The sequence below is a fragment of the Hypomesus transpacificus genome, chromosome 25, assembly GCF_021917145.1.
Source record: "Hypomesus transpacificus isolate Combined female chromosome 25, fHypTra1, whole genome shotgun sequence".
In the NCBI taxonomy this organism is placed as follows: Eukaryota; Metazoa; Chordata; class Actinopteri; order Osmeriformes; family Osmeridae; genus Hypomesus; species Hypomesus transpacificus.
This window is the reverse complement of record NC_061084.1, coordinates 3,400,332-3,419,996: the sequence shown is the minus strand read 5'-3', so window position 1 is coordinate 3,419,996 and position 19,665 is coordinate 3,400,332. Positions and strand designations below refer to the sequence as shown.

The 19,665-nt window shown below is 39.3% G+C and overlaps 1 protein-coding gene across 2 annotated transcripts in view; it reads right to left on the bottom strand.

Annotated features, from left to right (window-relative positions):
• Positions 1-19,665, bottom strand: part of larp7 (La ribonucleoprotein 7, transcriptional regulator) — a 61,938-nt gene that overhangs the window by 10,641 nt on the left and 31,632 nt on the right. The window contains exons 5-11 of one of the 2 annotated variants that reach the window (XM_047049009.1): positions 13,282-13,446; positions 13,056-13,161; positions 12,539-12,835; positions 12,152-12,250; positions 2,297-2,432; positions 519-664; positions 228-340 (exon numbers count right to left, since the gene is read on the bottom strand). In XM_047049009.1, the coding sequence (XP_046904965.1) occupies positions 228-340; positions 519-664; positions 2,297-2,432; positions 12,152-12,250; positions 12,539-12,835; positions 13,056-13,161; positions 13,282-13,446 (1,062 nt within the window). The remainder of the gene's footprint in view (positions 1-227; positions 341-518; positions 665-2,296; positions 2,433-12,151; positions 12,251-12,538; positions 12,836-13,055; positions 13,162-13,281; positions 13,447-19,665) is intronic. The other variant, XM_047049010.1, reaches the window with a different exon arrangement.

The following is a 19,665-nucleotide window of genomic DNA, read 5'->3' as shown; positions in this document are numbered from 1 at the left end:
TTTGGGTAGCACACATATTCTGAATGCCTTCGGCGGAATTTAAATGAGCTATTTTAATCTAGATTAATTCCAAGAATATAGTGAGATTAATCTAGATTTGAACAAATAATCTATGCCCACCACTAATATTATAATACATGTACACGTATTATATTATATATGTATATATGTATATATATATATATTAATATGTATTAAGGATTTTCGGTCGTCACATTTTGTCATACCTTTATACACTTTCTCCCAGGTAAAGGCATTGTGTGTGTTATCTTCACAATGACTCCAGACTCAAAGAGAGGCCCCTTTGGTTTGTCCTTAACAGCTTTTTCACTCTCTTCAACTAGGACAAAAAAGGAAAGGACAAAAAACAAAACATTACGAAATGTCTTAATTCTAAGTGCTGCCAAACTGACACAATTCACCGTTCTGAAAATTAAATTTATCTTGAGATGATTTAGCCTAGACACAAATCTAGTTGTTGCATACAACGTAAAGAAAAAAAGAGCCTATGAACATACACGTCTGTTCCTTCTGGAGAATGCTGTTTGCCTCCATTTGTTGTCGACCCCCCCTCTGGTGGATCTCGGTCATACATTTCTTTAATGTTGACATACTCTGTTTTTGCAAGGTCAGATACTCCTGCTTAAGTGCAAGCCAGTCATGCCTTCATACAGACAACAAGCGAGCGAGGGATAGATAGAGGAAGAAAAAGCAAATAGTTAAATACAACAATATAGGGTTGTTAAAAGGTTATTTCCTTAGATGTCCGTTTGTACACTACACAAGAAATAGGCTTGCTACTTCTATCGAACACAACAAAGAGGTGACTTGAACCTATGACGTCTTCTGTGTTATCTGTCTATCTGCTGGCAAACACTACCACTAAACTATACATATCCCCAATTATTATATATCATTGTCATTCCTATGACCATTTAGGTTTGCTCCCCTTGTCTTTGATTGTTACTACTGTTCTTTCTGGTCTTGTTCCTTTGTGACAAAGTATTTTCCAACATGTTTTAGCCCCCTATTTGTTCCAGTTTGTAACCATGTAGCCTCTCTGGGTTGCTAATTGTTTTGTATTTTTTTAGTTAGTAATGCATAACAAGTCTAACGCATTCCCGCAGCACTTTTTAGTTAAGGCGGGCCTAAGCAACACATGCCTGCCAAACACAGTGCATCCCAGTTTGTTGCGTAAGGGGCTGCAGAGCCCCAAACCAGTCAGGGTGTCCATGCTGACCCGTATACTGCTGAACGCGCCTACAATAGGCACGTGAGCATCAGAACTTGACAAGGAAGCAATGGAAGAAGGTCCCCTTATCTGATGAATCACGTTTTCTTTTACATCACGTGGATGGCCAGGTGCATGTGCGTTGCTTACCAGGGAAACACATGGCACCTGGATGCACTATGAAAGGCAAGCATGTGAAGGCAGTGTGATGCATTGGGCAATGTTCTGCTTGGAAAACTTGGGTCATGCCATTCATGTGGATGCTACTTTGACACCTACCACCTATCTAAGCATTGTTGCAGACCATGAAAAAGTATTCCCTGATGTCTTCAGGAAACCAATATAGTGGAGTCCATGCCTTGACAGGTCAACGCTGTTTTGGTGGCAAAAGCGGGACCTACACAATATTGGGTCGGTGGTCATAATGTTATGGCTGATCGGTGTTAAGTTGCATTATATTGATCATGTTCGCCTCTTATCCTGCATCTGGGTGCAGTTGCTCTGCTCCCTGTGACAACTGTGATATTTTGCAACTGTACACTATAGGCAGTAAAACTAAAGTGAAGCTGATCTCTGCCTTTCTAGGATTAGAAAATTGAAAGACATCTCCTTGAAATAGCCTGTCATGGAATTTTTTCAACTGAAAAGGAAAAGCCTAATCCGCAAACTTCAAATACATCATAAAAACGTCCCTGTCATCCAATATAGGATGAATCGAAATTATTGATAAACTTGGATTAGCATTTTTGATTTTGTTGCATTTTAGACTCATAAAAATGTCTGCATTTACTCATTTATACTCATGTCGAAGGATGAAGTCAATGGCTAACTGGCAAAGCAGAATTTAGAACATGTTTCTTCAATAGGTTGTAAGGTGAGGCTAAATCAGCCTCTGTGTAGCATCTTCCGTAATAGTTTAGCTCAAATATATTAAGGATGTGGAAAACAGTCTTCTCATTTAACTTTTATAGTATTAGTACTACTTTACATAGGATGCGAAATATTTTAATACAACATTCATACAACCTAATTGGACACACCTGTGCTGTTGGTCGGCTTACTTACTTGGAAATAACTCTGAGCGGTAAAACCTCATCTCCCATCTTCAGTCTCTCCTTATTTTTCTTTTTCCTTTTTCTTTTGGTTTTTAACAGAGAGTCTTCCATTTTGTCTTCCTCTTTATCACTTTTGACTACCATATCTGAGAATGAAGAAAGATGATAATGAAACCTTTGCAGCACTAGGTCAGTCACTGCACATTGTTGAACACTTGTTTTACAAAAGTGAGATTTAAAGCACAACAAAAGCTTACATTTACCATTCACTTAATAATACATTTAGGCAACCATTCTGCGATGATCAAAAACCCTTGGCTTTAAGTGATAAACCGAAACAACTACTACTGACAACACAATCATGAAGATGCTGGTATAGATATCTCAGATATAAAATGGCAGGCCATTTGGCAAGGCACAACCTATATTCTCTCTCATATATATACAGTGAGGAAAATAAGTATTTGAACACCCTGCTATTTTGCAAGTTCTCCCACTTAGAAATCATGGAGGGGTCTGAAATTGTCATCGTGGGTGCATGTCCACTGTGAGAGACAAAATCTAAAAAAATAAAATCCAGAAATCACAATGTATGATTTTTTTACAATTTATTTGTATGATACAGCTGCAAATAAGTATTTGAACACCTCAGAAAGTCAAGAGGTCAACGTTTCCTGTAGTTTTTCACCAGGTTTGCACACACTGCAGGAGGGATTTTGGCCCACTCCTCAACACAGATCTTCTCTAGATCAGTCAGGTTTCCGGCCTGTCGCTGAGAAACACGGAGTTTGAGCTCCCTCCAAAGATTCTCTATTGGGTTTAGGTCTGGAGACTGGCTAGGCCACGCCAGAACCTTGATATGCTTCTTACGGAGCCACTCCTTGGTTATCCTGGCATTGTCATTGTCATGTTGGAAGACCCAGCCTCAACCCATCTTTAATGCTCTAACTGAGGGAAGGAGGTTGTTCCCCAAAATCTCGCAATACATGGCCCCGGTCATCCTCTCCTTAATACAGTGCAGTCGCCCTGTCCCATGTGCAGAAAAACACCCCCAAAGCTTGATGCTACCACCCCCATGCTTCACAGTAGGGATGGTGTTCTTGGGATGGTACTCATCATTCTTCTTCCTCCAAACACGTTTAGTTGATTTATGACCCCAAAGTTCTATTTTGGTCTCATCTGACCACATTACTTTCTCCCATGACTCCTCTGGATCATCCAAATGGTCATTGGCAAACTTAAGACGTGCCTGGACATGTGCTGGTTTAAGCAGGGGAACCTTCCGTGCCATGCATGATTTCAAACCATGACGTCTCAGTGTATTACCAACAGTAACCTTGGAAACGGTGGTCTTTTCAGGTCATTGACCAGCTCCTTCCGTGTAGTTCTGGGCTGATTTCTCACCTTCCTTAAGATCATTGAGACCCCACGAGGTGAGATCTTGCATGGAGCCCCAGTCCGAGGGAGATTGACGGTCATGTTTAGCGTCTTCCATTTTCTAATGATTGCTCCAACAGTGGACCTTTTTTCACCAAGCTGCTTGGCAATTTCCCCATAGCCCTTTCCAGCCTTGTGGAGGTGTACAATTTTGTCTCTAGTGTCTTTGGACACCTCTTTGGTCTTGGCCATGTTAGTAGTTGGATTCTTACTGATTGTATGGGGTGGACAGGTGGCTTTATGCAGCTAAAGACCTCAAAAAGGTGCATCTAATTTAGGATAATAAATGTAGTGGAGGTGGACATTTTAAAGGCAGACTAACAGGTCTTTGAGGGTCAGAATTTTAGCTGATAGACAGGTGTTCAAATACTTATTTGCACCTGTATCATACAAATAAATAGTCAAAATAATCATACATTGTGATTTCTGGATTTTTTTTTTTTATATTACGTCTCTCACAGTGGACATGCACGTACGATGACAATTTCAGACCCCTCCATGATTTCTAAGTGGGAGAACTTGCAAAATAGCAGGATGTTCAAATGCTTATTTTCCTCACTGTATATATTTATTAATTGGAGTGTTCAAAGTTTGTGGCGAAAAGTGAAACTAGCTATCCACAGTCAGAAACGTCAGGATGTTAAGACCTCACACGACGCGTGCGTTAATAATGTACATCAAATACAAGCTGTGATTCAGTGGAGACCAGCCCAGTGAACAAGGGGGGTATTGCAAGAAAAATAGCTGGCTACATCCGCTGGGTCTGCCTTTTTTTTGTTTGCTGATATTTTTCAGCTTTTTGTTAGCTAGCTAGCTAGAACCATTCTAGACTGCTTCCGGGCGGTACTGTCTGTATAACCACTGTACTACCACTCTACAACTGACTGGTAGTACTGCAAAAAGACTAGACTTCGGGATGGGCGAACAATGCCTTGTGAAGCTTTGGTGGTTTCTTCCGGATTGTGCCGGCCCAAAGAGCAGAACTATCGGCGCATTGAAAATGAACAGCGTCATCTAGACATCTAGCAGCCGTTTAAACTGGCTGAATGAGGCGTAGTGGTTGTCTCCGACGGTAGACTACCCTACGTTATTTAATATTTTAATTAAGGCTACATGTGTTCATTTTGATCTGATATTCGTGCTCACACATTAAAATGTTGTGATACATATGTAGGCCGTAAGAATTATGTCATTTTCTCACAGTAAAAGTTATTCTTTATCTTCCGAAATTCCCTGCACTGGGGTATCCAGACTCGCATTAACAATATTGTCGTATAATGTTTTAACCAGCTACACCACCGAAAAAGCTGTTACTTGTCGATGCGGGTGGATGGACTTTATACGATACGGTCTTTATATCAATTAAACTATATTACATAGATTTTTTCTTATTCTTAACATTTCTGATATGTAGGCCTATTGTGAACTGGGGGAACTTTAGTTTTACAAATGATTATTACTGTTGACAATGTTGACAAATCCTCAACATTTGTTTTCTGGGCACTGTATAGACCTACCTAGTCCTATCATGTTACGTTTCATTTCAATAAAATATTCACAACACTCAACTGCACGGATTTATAATTATTACGAAACGGATTTGGCTAAATAATGACTGGTGGAAGAAACTCGAGCGACGCCTGGTGCTTGGTCCGTGTACTTTGCAGCCAACGGATATGTTTTGAAATGAGAAAACTAAAATTAGGAAACGAGCCGTTTCCTGACAACCATTTAGAAGTAAAAAAAATAAATAAATAAGGAAAACAACCCATTTTCAGTTTTTTTTTTGATAATAGAAAACGGAAAAAACGATTTTCTTTGATGTGCTTAAACATGGAAATTAAAATAATGTGTGGAAATCTTCTTTCTCAATTTTGCATAGATTTTTGTGTTGTAACCCGGAAGTTGCTCCCACGAACTTGACAGTTACTTATTCAGGATGTCAGCAGAGGGCGCATGGCAGAGCAGATAAACGATAAAATTGAATGGAGAGGAATCGAGCCTCAATGCAAAATTTGATTACATCAGACTCACTGAAGCACAAAAAAAGAAGGTTCTACACCAAATTTGAATATTTTTCTAAGAAAGTCAGCAACTGGATATAATTTATAAATTATTTTTAAGTGACTTTCTTTGACTTTTGGGGAAATGGGCCATTTAGTGAATAAAAAATATGGACAATGCAACCATATTCGGAACCTGTACACACAATCCTCTGTTATCAAAAAAAGATGTAGATTTCAAAGCATCACTAATATTGGAATTTAGGGCTTCAACTAACGATTATTTTAATAATCGATGAATCTGTTGATTCTTTTTTCGCACATTATTACATACATAGATAATGTTGTAGATGTGTTTCATAAAAGCTTTTTAGCCAATAGGCTAATTTGCAACCCCAGTCCCTGGTCAGACCTTTCTAAAAAGTTAGGCAAATACAATTTACTGCAGAGTGCGAGTTACACAATCATGCAGCAGATGCAATATATTAGTACATCAACATTTCACATATTCATGACCACATTACACACAATAGCACATCACGTAACAACACAATACATTACAAGAGGGACGTAAAAACAATACATTACAACAGGGACAACAGAGACACACTGTGTTCCTGCCTTTATGGACCTGACTTAGTGGCTACATGTTTAGTTCTTTCAACCAGTGTTTCACCTTTCTATTGAATGTTTTCAGTTTGGTGTGTGTTTTTATTTCAGTTGATAAATTATTCCATAAAAGAATCACTGAAAAACATGATTTGCTGAAAGTGGTTTTGCCAAGGCCGTAAGCATAATACATTAACATAACATTCAAATCTGGTCAAAATGTCCCACCCCAAAATATTGATATAAAAATATAAATGTGCTACGCTACGACAGGCAACCACTCACGCTGTCCGAAATGATCAAACATTTTAATTCGTCCCCCCCAATGTTGAGCCATGGCTACGGCCTTTTGCGCACCTCTACTATGCAGTTGCCACCCACTGCCCCCCTAGTGGCCAATCTTCTTGTATTTGTTTTTGTCACAAAAGGACAGAGTACGGCTGGAGCTAAATTATTGGAAAATCAAAGAAAATAGTTTTTGTTTTCCATTTTCTATTATTGAAACAAAACTGAAAGTAGGTCGTTTTTTGTTTTCCTATTTAAATGGTAGTTTGGAAACAGCTGGTTGCCCGATTTTGGTTTTCCAATTTCAAAACGAAAATCCGTTCCCTGCAAAGTACACGGACCGTCCTGCTTCTTTGGCAATGTGAGATTTGTCTTTAACAAGAAGCGGTGGCTTTGTTTGTTCTATGGCTCTGGTTCCGAAGAGCGGCAAAACTTCGAACCAGTTCGGGACGTTTGAAGCATTGAACTATCTAAGCACTGATTACGTGGTTTCGTAATTTGATACAAGCTCTGAAACACTTTTTCGAAACTGTGCGTATTGGTTTTGAGACAAGTATCGATGCGTCAGTACCATACGTCCCATCCCTAACTAGACTAGCTACACAACAAAAACGCCACAACCAGAGTGAAAAATGTCTCCAATGTAGCAACCGTAGCTTGATATGGCTTCGTTCTTCTTCTTTTATCTAGTTAGCTCCCCCGACATTGAGCGGTGGACTACGCAGCCCTAGTGTCTCCAGGCATACATAACGCACTGGTAGTACATCGTTTTCTCGCTGTTACCAAAAGTGTTAGCTAGTTATTTAAACTAGTTGTCCAGCTACCAGCTGGTAGCCAGCTATTAGCTACAAACCAGTTAGCTAGATAAATACTTTGTCAGCTTTATTGTCTATGTCTTTGCGCTGTTGTTCAGCTAGAATTGTGGTGGGACAGAGATTATTATAGCAAACAATCAATGATCATAAATCCCGTTGAGCAATCTCAATGCCATTCAATATCTTAACGATTGGAGTGGATAACAGGAAAAAGTAAAGGGCAAGTACAACATGTGGAAGGAGAACAGAATGAAGGGAGCCAGGCTGTTTTCCCACCTACAACACGGATAGCTGGTCACATGACTGAGACTTCAGGCAGGGACGTAGCTAGTTACTAACACTTAAAGATTGCTTCCAGTCAACTTGTTATGTTGACCAGTTTTCCCTCAATACATTTCAAGCTTATTTATGATTTTGGGAGCATATTTTCAGTTTGCAGGTGTTACTGTTTGAATCGATTTTAAGCCGAGATTGTTTCATAGGGGGTTCTGCATTAATTCATGCAATATGAGTAAATGCTCAAAAATAAGGGGAAGTTTAAGTCATATAGATTACAGCCATTTTTACACAGGATTGTGCCATTTCTTCGTTTTGATGCAACTGTTTCAACTATGTCAGGCTGCTACATAGCCATTCTCTCTTGCCTAAGGGAAATGAGAAGAGAACTGTTTAATTCTACACTTCACTCTTAGTATTTTGAAGTGTAAATGAACAGCACCAAATGTATGCTTTTTAATCCAAGCATTACATTACATTTACATTTAGTCATTTAGCAGACGCTCTTATCCAGAGCGACTTACAGTAAGTACAGGGACATTTCTCCTGAGACAAGTAGGGTGAAGTGATGAAGTGTCCCAAGGACACAACATCATGTGGCACGGCGGGGAATCGATCCGGCAACCTTCTGATTACTAGCCCGACTCCCTCACCGCTCAGCCATCTGACTCCCAGCAATCTCCATAAACAATAAGTATGCATAGGGTGGATTCAGGTATATTGGATTTGTTTTTGTAATTCTATCTTCTGAGTTTAAGTTTGTCATCAAGTTCCAAACATACCCAATAAATCCACATTATTAGTGTAAACATTAAGTCTTCATAATATTTTATAAATGCATGGCTCACTATTTTAGTGGAGTTGACAAAAAAACTAATTTTAAGCAACTTGTTTGGTAATTTGGGACACAAACTCATGGGTGTAGATTAATGTATTGAACAATAAATAAACAATTAAAAAAAAATTGTAATGGATTTGTTATCCATAAAAAAAATCCTTGAACTCCTGCAATGCTCCCTTCATTCTGTTTTCCTTCCACATGTTGTACTTGCCCTTTACTTTTCCCTGTTTGTTCACTCTCCCTTGCACTTCACTCTCCCTGGCTATGTCCATCTCTTTCCTGGGTGCCATTCTATTCCGCAAAATGAATTTGTTTCATAAATGAGAACAATTTGTAGATTAGACAAAGTTCAGAAGAGTCTACACCTACATACATTAAAAGTAGGCTAGGTTTAATGCTTGATAGCACACTTAATGTGTCGTGACTACCACACAAGGCCTAAATAAATTTAACTTCAAGGTTTAATAACATTGGCCTTTATTATTACTAATGTTTCAGGATATTATTGACATCAAATAATCTGACCCAAATGACAAGGCCCACTACACACAGCTCTGATGGTTAGCAACCTTAAGCTCTAATTCCTTCTGCAAAAGTTGTCTAGGATACATCACTTAAGTTTTGTGTTGTTATAAATATGACCTTTTCACCTTTAAACAGGTTATTTATGACTAAACTATTGACACATTAAATGTTATACCCCAAAAAATGTGTCCCAAATTACCTGAATCATGCCGTCCCAATTTACCATACCATGTTTGGTAATTTGGGACACCAAGAAAATGTTCAAATTAGATTAATATAAACATAATTTCAGTGTTTATTTTTATTGTAGTACACTATTACATCACACTTATTTGCTCAACATTGGTGTTCACATTAAATTGAGCCTATACAATTTACAGCCTTATATTAAAATCCTCATAAAGCATTCTTCTCACATCTTGATTTTCAGGGTCAACTTCCTGTTTGATGCTAACCACACCCCCGTGTGATGTCACCAACATTATATCATGTGACTTTAGTTATATGCTTCCTAAGCAATGTATTTACACCCCTAACTTTACCATAGCTTGTTCAAGGCAGAAGAAAAATGCTTTTACCTTATGCTGTCCCAAATTACCTGATGTCCCAATATACCTGAATTCACAACTTTTTTTTAATATACATTTACATTTTACATTTAGTCATTTAGCAGACGCTCTTATCCAGAGCGACTTACAGTAAGTACAGGGACATTCTCCCCAAGGCAAGTAGGGTGAAGTGCCTTGCCCAAGGACACAACGTCATGTGCACCGGCCAGGAATCGAACTTCAGATTACTAACCCGATGTTCTACCCGCTCAGCCACCTGACTCCCCTGATAATTCTATATACAGAGTTATCAGTTGCAGGGTTTGAAATTGCAACGATTTCAGGGCTCTAGACTGCGACTGTCCAAATGGTCGCATTTTATTTAAATTTTTGAGCTACTCACATGTGCAACCTCCAATTTGACAAGTTGAAAAAATGAGAAGGTAGAGAGTCTGCCAAAGTTGGCCAACGTGTGTAAGGGGGGAGGATTTGTGAGTGATTATCAAGCCCCAACGGAATACGCAGATTCTTTTCAAATTTTTTTGCGGTTATTCAGACCGAAAATCTGCGGAATTCCGCTAACCTTCCTGTTCTTATGTCGGAGTGGCCAAAGATCCACAACAGTTTGACGGCAAATACGGTCGATTGAATGTTGACAGACTTTGCTTAAAAGTATTGATCCATCCTCATAAAGATCGGCGGAAAACTCCCAGGCCCCGTCTCTTGCTGTAATTTGGGTCGATAAATGTTTCTTTTTCAATTCTTAGCATTTTTGGCTAACGTTTTTATAAAAGAGACGTAATATGAGTGAAAAGTGTATTTACATTTTGCCTCAGACCAATGCGTTCTATTTGAAAATCTGCGGGGTTTCGTCGGAAATCTGCGCCCGCGTATTCCGTTTGGGCCTGGTGATTATTCAACTGACGTCATCTACATGTGTGTCTCGCAAGGGTGTCTTGCAAAGCGTGTGACTGGCAGCCAATATCTCAATTCTGTATTCCAGTTAAGAATCTGAAGATGAAGTTTAATTGGTTGTGTGACGTCAGATAGAACAGTAGACCGGTCACTGTATCAGCTCACAGCAAGCACATTCTACTGTGCAATAAGCGAGCATTTTGTAGAGAAATAAAAACATGTTGCGCCACAACAGTTATTTGCACTCCTGTAAGGAAAGACGGAAAATAAATGTCTTCCTTTTGGCACACAGCTGTTTGTGTTGTTTATTCAAGTAGGCCTACAAAGACAATACTTGTTGAGCTAGTGAAGAGGTCGGTCCTTCAACCACTGATCACTTAACAACAATTAAAGATAATGATTACTTTATTATTTCTATACTGTTTGAAATGTTTTGAATATAATAAATATTGTTTGATCTATACCTTGCAATATTATGATGAGCAGATAACCCTTGGTTATGTCCAGGAGAGAAATATGCCTATCTATTAATTATGTTTTTTGTATCATTGATAATCTGTCATTATACTGTTTTATTATGCCTGCATAGCCATAAAGTTGGGTCTTTGTAAGGTAACTAGGAAAGGCCTGTGTTGCTGATTTAAGTCAGAGGTCACAATAATGTAGCCCAGACCTCACTGCGTCCTTAAAGGTGCAGCACTTGAACTTGTTCAGTGAATTAAGTAGTCTGTTATACTCCCAAATATATTTAGAGGTTGTACAGATTCAATTTCTGGAGCAAGCAAAATGAAAATCTAATATGAGCAAGTATTTTTTATTTGTCGCGTACGTTATGTATGTTCTTTTGTTATAAAAGAAATTACAATAAATTTGCCTCTTCATGTGGTTATTTTATATAAACGATTTTTTCGTTGAACTTAAGGAAAATGCACCATATTGTGATATGTAGCCTATCGTTATAGAGATATGAAAGGATCTATAACAAGATGAGATTTTGGTCATCTCACACAGCCCTACTGTGAACAAAAATTAAATAAAACAGCACATTATCAAAAAATTGCTAATTATTGTTGTACTGCATAATATAAGTTAGCAAAAATTATTGATGACATTTGAGAAAAGTATTACTACATTAAAATAACTAATTAGACAAGCACAGTTGACAGTAACTACGCTGTATTAAAACCAAGTCACAAATGTTTGTGGAACTTGTGGACTGGGTTGCTTTTTTTCCTCAATTTCTACTTAGTGGACTTGATTGGAGCATGTGTGACCTTCCACCGCAGACCAGATGATGATTGAACACGGTTCTGGCGTTCAGTGAAGAGGACTCCAGAGCACATCCACAGCAGGGCATTTAATTAGTTAGTCGGAATGCAAACACTTTCAAACTGAAATTCCTTCAAGGATGAGATGGTGAATTTGATACGTGCCAATATTTTCAGTTCCCTTTCTAGGTTAGTCATGTGGGGTTAGTCATTGTTAGGTATTTGCTTTGTTTGTCACCAGCTCATAGTATTTTTGTGGTTCACTAAATCATACCCTAGTTTGGTGGCTGTAACAGGAACACACTTACAACTATAGTAAGGCTCAACGTAATGCATTATTTACCCTTCTCGTCACACTTTTCTCTTTCCCACTGAGACTCCTCCTCTTTCATTGTCCTCCTGATCTTTGATGGCAGGTTGTCCTGGACTTGGCTCAAACTTCCTGTTGATTGCAGGTACTTTCAGTTACCCGGCTACACGAAGCGTAACAATCACAATCACGGTATCACGACAGCGGTTATTCAAATCTCTAACTCAACCCAGATCTTTCCAATCTAGAGACGTGCGCGTTCACTTAAAGGGGCGGTGTTTGCACCGTATGTCCAATCGCAAACATAGACAAAACAAGAGCCGCATATTTCATGGAGGAGGAGCAGACAATAATCTTACAAACTTTGTCTACTCCTCCTGCGTACAACTATAGTAAGGCTCAACGTAATACATTATTTACCCTTCTCGTCACACTTCTCTCTTTCCCACTGAGACTCCTCCTCTTTCATTGTCCTCCTGATCTTTGATGGCAGGTCGTCCTGGACTTGGCTCAAACTTCCTGATGATTGCGAGCGCCGTCTCTTTTTTTCCATCATTGGTGCAGGGAGCCTTTGTCTGCTGGCCATTTCCTCATCATTTATCATCTCTGTCATCTTCCCACTAGTCACCATTTCCTGTTCATTGACCTTAACTGATGTCTTTGCTTCTACCTTAGCACTTAACACTGACAACTTATTTGTTTGCTCAGCTTCACCTGCAACAGAGTGAAATAGAATGAGACAGGTAAAGATGTTATGTAAAATATATAAATCAGGGTTTCCCGCAGCACTTTGCAGCTAAGGCAGCCACCAAAGCAACACGCCTGCCGCCTTAACTACGTTGCCAAAAAAATACAATTTAAATAGCAATATCCGCCCTGGATCCCCCCCCCCCCCCCCCCCCAAATGGACTCAACTTCTGTTCCACACTACACTAACCTTGTGTGACATTTTCAGTGTGTTCAAGGGGGATTTGCTTTCCATTCTTGGTTTTGGGAAAGATTCCAGGTTTCCTGGGAGCATCTTCAGGAGGATTATTTAGCATCTATTTAAGGATGAGGTTTCATATATTAATAAGAGACTTGTAGAAGGAACACTTACATTATAAAGATTTACTGCATATTTTAGTATTGCATCCGTTTTATCAATTAGTAGTTAATGTCACCTCTATAGCCTTCTGTGCTTGCTCTTCTGTTTCAAACTCGACAAAAGCAAAACCTTTCGACTGTCCAGAGGTCTTGTATTTTGGGATGCTGACATAAACCACATTCCCACATTTGCTGAAGACCCGCTCTATCCAGCCATGTTTGACATCCTTGGGCAGAAGTTCCTGCAATACATTAAGTTTTGTTTACCATTATGCACTCAAAGGGAAGTTACCTAATTAGATACACAACACTGAAAACAAGAAACAGGCAATACATGTTTAAGATTAATTTCTCTAATAACGACAGAAATCTGTGTGTGTACTACAAGTTTAAGATTCTAAAACTGGTTGTTCCCATCCTTGATTGTGATTGGCTATATCGCATTCCATGCCGTTGTAAAATCCAGCATAACCTCAAAGGTTGTCCTCATAACATTCTTTAACATTCCATATTACTGCGCATCGAATATTTCAAATTGAAAAAGGCGGCAAAGATGTCCATCTGGCTGTTGCGTGGCAACGATTTATGTTGGAACTATACTTTGTAGTAGCGGAAGAATGACGGTTTATTATTAAACTATTTTGTTTCTAATTGTTGTTATTGATGAAACCATATCAAATATTTGTAGTAACAGTTTTAGAAAAGCAATAAGCCCCGCGAGTCCGTTGTTTAAGCTGATTTTAGAACAGGTAAGGGGGTTTTCGGCAGTCCGCTTCGCGCCTAACAACTCCCCTTACCTGTTCTAAAATCAGCGTAAACCACGGCCTCTTGGGGCTTATTGCTTAATTAATCTCTCTAATAATGACAGAAATCTGTGTGTGTAAAAATCGGTGTAGTTTCCCACAGTCAACTAAAGAATCTTACATTCTACAAAGTTCATATTCTGAGTGCAGTACCAGGATCAACGTTGTTTAGATAAGCAACAGGGGAAAGAACTCCAGAGTGTCACCTTTCAAAAGAGACCACAACCATCCATGTCCTCCAAATTGTTCAAGAACAGGGGCCTGTACTACAAATCAAGATCAACATGCTCTAGATTACTTTCAGTTACCCGGCTACACGAAGCATGACAATCGCAATAACGATAAACGGTATCACGACGGCGGTTATTAACATCCACCGTTGTAGCGTTGACATCATTGCTAGTGTAAGGTTTACAAGTAATTCATATGTTTAGGGTCTATCTACTAAAGATATATTTACAATGTTTACACAGTTAACTACTTACATATCTGTGTTACACAGTTACAATAGGGTTACGATAATCTACCTCTGTGGTTTCCTGACATTTACCTTAGTTTAAGTTCTGCTAACGTTTGATTAGTTGATGAGCAACATGTGAGCGAGAGAGGAGGAAGTGTTGTGGGGTGAACTGATGAAGTGTGGTGAAAAAGTATATAGAAAGTTATATGCTGTTATAAGAAAGTAATCTGTCTCCATCTGGCTGTTTCTTCTTATTACGAGTGATCCAACCACCATATACTGAAACCTCACGTTACACTAGCAATGGAAATGTTGGAGCAGAAAGTAGCACTTGCAGGGTACTGGCGTGCCCTTCGTAGTCTCTGTGTTTTTGCTTTGCACGTGTGATTCCATCGCTCTGATCCCCATTGTCCCAAGTTTGAAATTCTTCTGACACGCAGCTCACTTCATAAGCATTTCCAGGCACCAACCTTAACCAAAAATACTTGTTCTTTTCAAGCCATTGAGTGGCTATCAACCATTGCTGTATTTCCTATGCTTTACGTCATCAAAATCTGCACAGTAGGCTACGCTCTGACCTAACCTAGGGAGGACAATAGAACGCGTCATTTTTGGACAAGGCTAACCAACGGTCAAATACTGGGGAACGCCTGTAGCAAACGCATTGAATCGAATGCTAAGTTAGCCTGAATGTAGCTAAGAACGCCACTGATACCCGCTTTCCACCAAACTGAACCGGGAGCTAGTTCGGAGCTGGTGCTAGAGCCAGTTCGGAGCTGGTTCAAGAACGGAGCTTACTAAGAACCAGTTTGCTTTTCCACGGGCGAGAGCCACCACAGAGCCACGTCATTACATCACTGTATACGTCTCATATTTCCCATCAACGCTAGCGCGGTAGCGCCAAACACAACATCAACAATGGCGGACGTTTCGTTGCTGTTGTTGCTCATGGTTTTGCGAACCTACATCGGCATCCAAACACAGCACATCCGACGTGTTTGTTCAACTCGCCATTTGTATAGACCAATTATCACCCTACGTCACACAACTGTCAAGCAGTCTCAACTGCGCATGTCGGTTGTAAAAGACGAACTCGTCCCCGGTCTATTACACTTGGAGTGTCGATCAGGTCATCATATATCTCTGGCCACTGGATTGCAGGGCTTGATATTAACTTTTTAAAGCTCTTGGCCTTTGGACAAATACATTTACGTTTCACTTGTCTATGCACAAAATTCACTTGACCCCGATACCCTTAAATAGCCTGACCAAGTGATCGGCCAAAACTAGCCTGGCTAACGGAGGTCGTTTTCTCAGGCAAATGACGAATTAAACAGGCTTGGTTAAAGAAATCCGAGATGCTGGCTATTTTCATCAGGCTCGCATCTACATTAGGCAGTCCTCCCTGACGTTTCTGGTGTAAAATTGAGTGAATCACAACATTGTGCACACTGCCAGTGAGCGAGTCTGACTGAGGCTAACGTCAAAACAGTGTAATGGGGACGCAGTCTCACTCATGGCCAATTTGAACAAATCAGAAAAACAATCGGACCAGCTGGCTAAAATCAGAATTCCCATATCTCTTGAAAGCTGTCCTTCTCGACTTTTAAAATGTAAAATTGACTGTAAAACTGTAAAATTATGAACTGTAAAATTATGAACTTAGTGACATGACGAAGACATGGTTGCCACTCGACTATGCGGTCTGTACCGGGCAACATTCTCACTCAAATTTCAAGACTTTCGTGACCCAAATCAAAATTCTGATGCGACAGATCAATGGGTAATCGCTTTCTCTTTTAAAGGCTGTCCTCCTCGACCTTTTGGTATTTTTAAATTTAACTATTTGTATTATCCTTGTGGTCCTTTTGCCATAAAAAATTCTATCCTTTCCCGGTTTTCTGCAGCCACATTGCGCGCGCATCCCGAATGTTTACATTACAATCGAGAATAATAAAAGTCGGAGCAGATTTACAAATTAGCAGTTTCATCAATAAAATTAGCACATTTTCAGCAACTACACTGCCCACTTCTCGATACGTTTTCATTCAGATTCTTATTTACAAGTACCGTTTAGCTGAAATGTGAATTGAAAAAAAACTTTGCAATGGCGGCCAAAGCGTTTTGTTGGTCAAGGTAACCCCGCCCCAAGCGGTTCTTTGTTGATTCGTAAACTAGATCAGCTCCGAAGTGGTGCTCGTTGCGAACCACGTACAAACCACTTTTCCGGTTCCCAATCTGTCGAAAGAGGAAGAACTGGTTTGCGATTAGGCACCGTCTCCGAACCGGCACCCAAAATGCGTTGGTGGAAAAGGGGTATGAGAAATCTGGCACCGGAATTTTAAGGTCCACATCCTTTTCTTAGCTCTATAACTAGCGACTACTAGCGATATATTAAAAACAAACATGCCAGTTAACATGTAGACACTTACCCCTTAATGCTATCAAATGTTGGTTGCAATGCACATTGAGAAAGTATATGAAAATAATGTTTATAGTTTTTGTTGCTTTGGCTACCTTTCATAGAAGGTCGGCACAACCGGGAGACATATCTTAAACGAAGGTTTAGGTTGTTTTCTTCAAAATAAGGTATGTTTAGTCAATTTTTAAACATATACATTTTGAGAAAAATCAAGTTGAAGTCATGTTGATGAAAATCCCATAGGAATGCATTGAAATCTGAACGTTCTATTGAGAAAAAGGTTGGTTTTTCCCATGTAACTTTTTTCAGCATGTCGACGCAACATTGACACTTCCTGAAAAGCTAGGTTACGTATAAAGACGTCATCAGTCAAATTTGAAAGAAAATCGAAAGACATACATTTCTTGTTTTGGCTCCCTGAATGAGTCTTTCAGAAACCTGTAACGTCAGACGTTTTGAGCCTCTGTAACTCCCGCACTTGACTCATGCTAGGCTGCTTCCAATGCTTACAACTGATTCACATCATATTGTGCGCTACTAGCCTTATTATATGTACCCGTATGTGGATGCAAGTATCGGTCATGGCTACTGGTTTAAAACATATATATTTTAGACACTTTACAGTGTGCAGAACAAAACAAAAAACGTTGGTAATATAAAACCCACTCTCTTGGTGACTTTTAAATAAATGTTTCTACCGAAATGATTCATGGTAGTGATATGCAAATGTTCTTGTCACGTAGCACAAATCGGAACCAATCATTACCTTTTTTGTCTGTCAGGAAATGCAAAACTATTCAAAAAATCTTTTGGGGGTAATGAGACAGGGGGCCCCAGTAGGGGGTGACTCCCTGTTAGGCCAAATGGTCTGCCATAATATCTGATAGCTGCATTGGGTAAGTAGTAGTAGTATTTGTTTGGTTTTAGCATTGGGTTGTCTAATCAAGTGGGCCTGTGCGGCACGGACAGACTTAGCTTTGCAAGATTAAAACGGACTATGTCTATAAAAGTAGATACAGGTAGGATTAAAAGTAGAACAGTTTGGTGATTTGAGACAGGGGGCCCTGTAATGGGGTGACTCCCTGTTAAGCCAAACTGTCATAGCTAGTATAGAAGTAATAGATAAAAGTTGCTCCCCTGAACCTTCACCATGGATGCAGAGGTGCCCAATTGTCCTCTGAGAGCTATCAACCTGTAGGTTTTTTCACAGGCAATGACTACATTTTGGACCATAAGTTTCATATCCCTATAAATAAAGTATATTATTTATAATACGATTAGTGTATACTTTTTGTCCATCAAACAAACAGACGTGTTCAAATCAAGGTATTTGAAAATAATGGGCAATGTCACAACAAGCACACACAAACACCCTGTTCAACGTTAAATACACACCCAAGTGTACAAAAATGTACATTACAGCAGTAATGCTAAACGTGACAAACATTTGCGTATTTGTGGTCCGCATTAGCTCTCAATGTACAAAGAATGTAAGTCTGGATAAGAGCAGAGAATCTGATAAGAGCATCTGCTAAATGACAAATGTAAGTCATATTTCCCGCCCTGGCTAGAAGCAGAGCTCTGTGACGTAGAACAATGGCGTTCTTAAAGGGAGCCTGACAGCTTCTCGGTGCCACAACTCAAGGCTTAAAGAGGTAAAACGTTTAAAAAAATTACCTAAAATCACGCCTAAAAACTTTTGTGAGAAAACTAATAGAGGTAACTGAAATCTGACTCCGAATTAGTTTTAGTTAAGTTACCTACGGAATTGAAAGAAAAACTGAGCAAAACTGATTTTTGGTCTGTCCTCCCTACCTAACCATAGACAATGCAGCGCCAAAAAAAAAAACACTCAACCTGACATAACAGATTGCCTGCATTTTCACAGTGACATAACACAAAAAAATTTAAGACCAATCCAATCTGAATTTAAGAAAATGTTATACTTTTTTAAGGCCTTATTTTTAGGAAAAGTGATTTAAGACTAAGACTTTTTAAGGCCCCGCGGCCACCCTGATAAAGCACTCAAGATATGTAGCGTTATATTATTCAAGAAATCTCAAAATGGTGTTTACCAGTTTTTGTAATTTTTGGTGTTAGCATTAGAATATTAGCGGTTCATTGTACCGAGGAGAAAGAGTGGAGAGTTGATTAAATGTCCTCCTGGTGAGTCGCTTTCATTTAGCAACGCAGCAACAACCTCTGGAACTTGTCTTCAAACAGCAGTGCACATATACAATTTATTTTTACTGTCAGTGAAAAGCACCGAGTGGAATCAATGTTTTTTTACTTGAAAGAGGAATTATTTACTGTGTCTTCTGAGATACATTATCAGGGCTTGGAAATACTCTGACTGGCTAAAGTAGGCAAATGGGTAGTAGGAGAACATAACATTTGATAATAATTGCAGTCAATCAAACAGCTGCAAGACCCAGTGAAATGTTATATACAGCTACCAAACTAATGTTAGCTACCATCGCTAACGACATTGGCTAACTCAACTTCGGTAGGCTATCCTCAGTATTTGGCATTTTATTTTGTTAGAGATTAAACCTGTCCAGTGGGGCAAGTACATTCTCTTCCACTTGCCCTACAAATCCACTTGTCCCGGACAATCATGTCGTTGCAGTTAAGATAAGTAGACTACCAGGTACACGTAGCTCTATCTAGATCTAGAAGATATCATGCTAGCTATGGGCTAACTTGCCAGTCCCACCTGTAAAATCCCCACAACATTATCCCAAATTAAATATTTTCCCTGAGGTTGTAAACACCT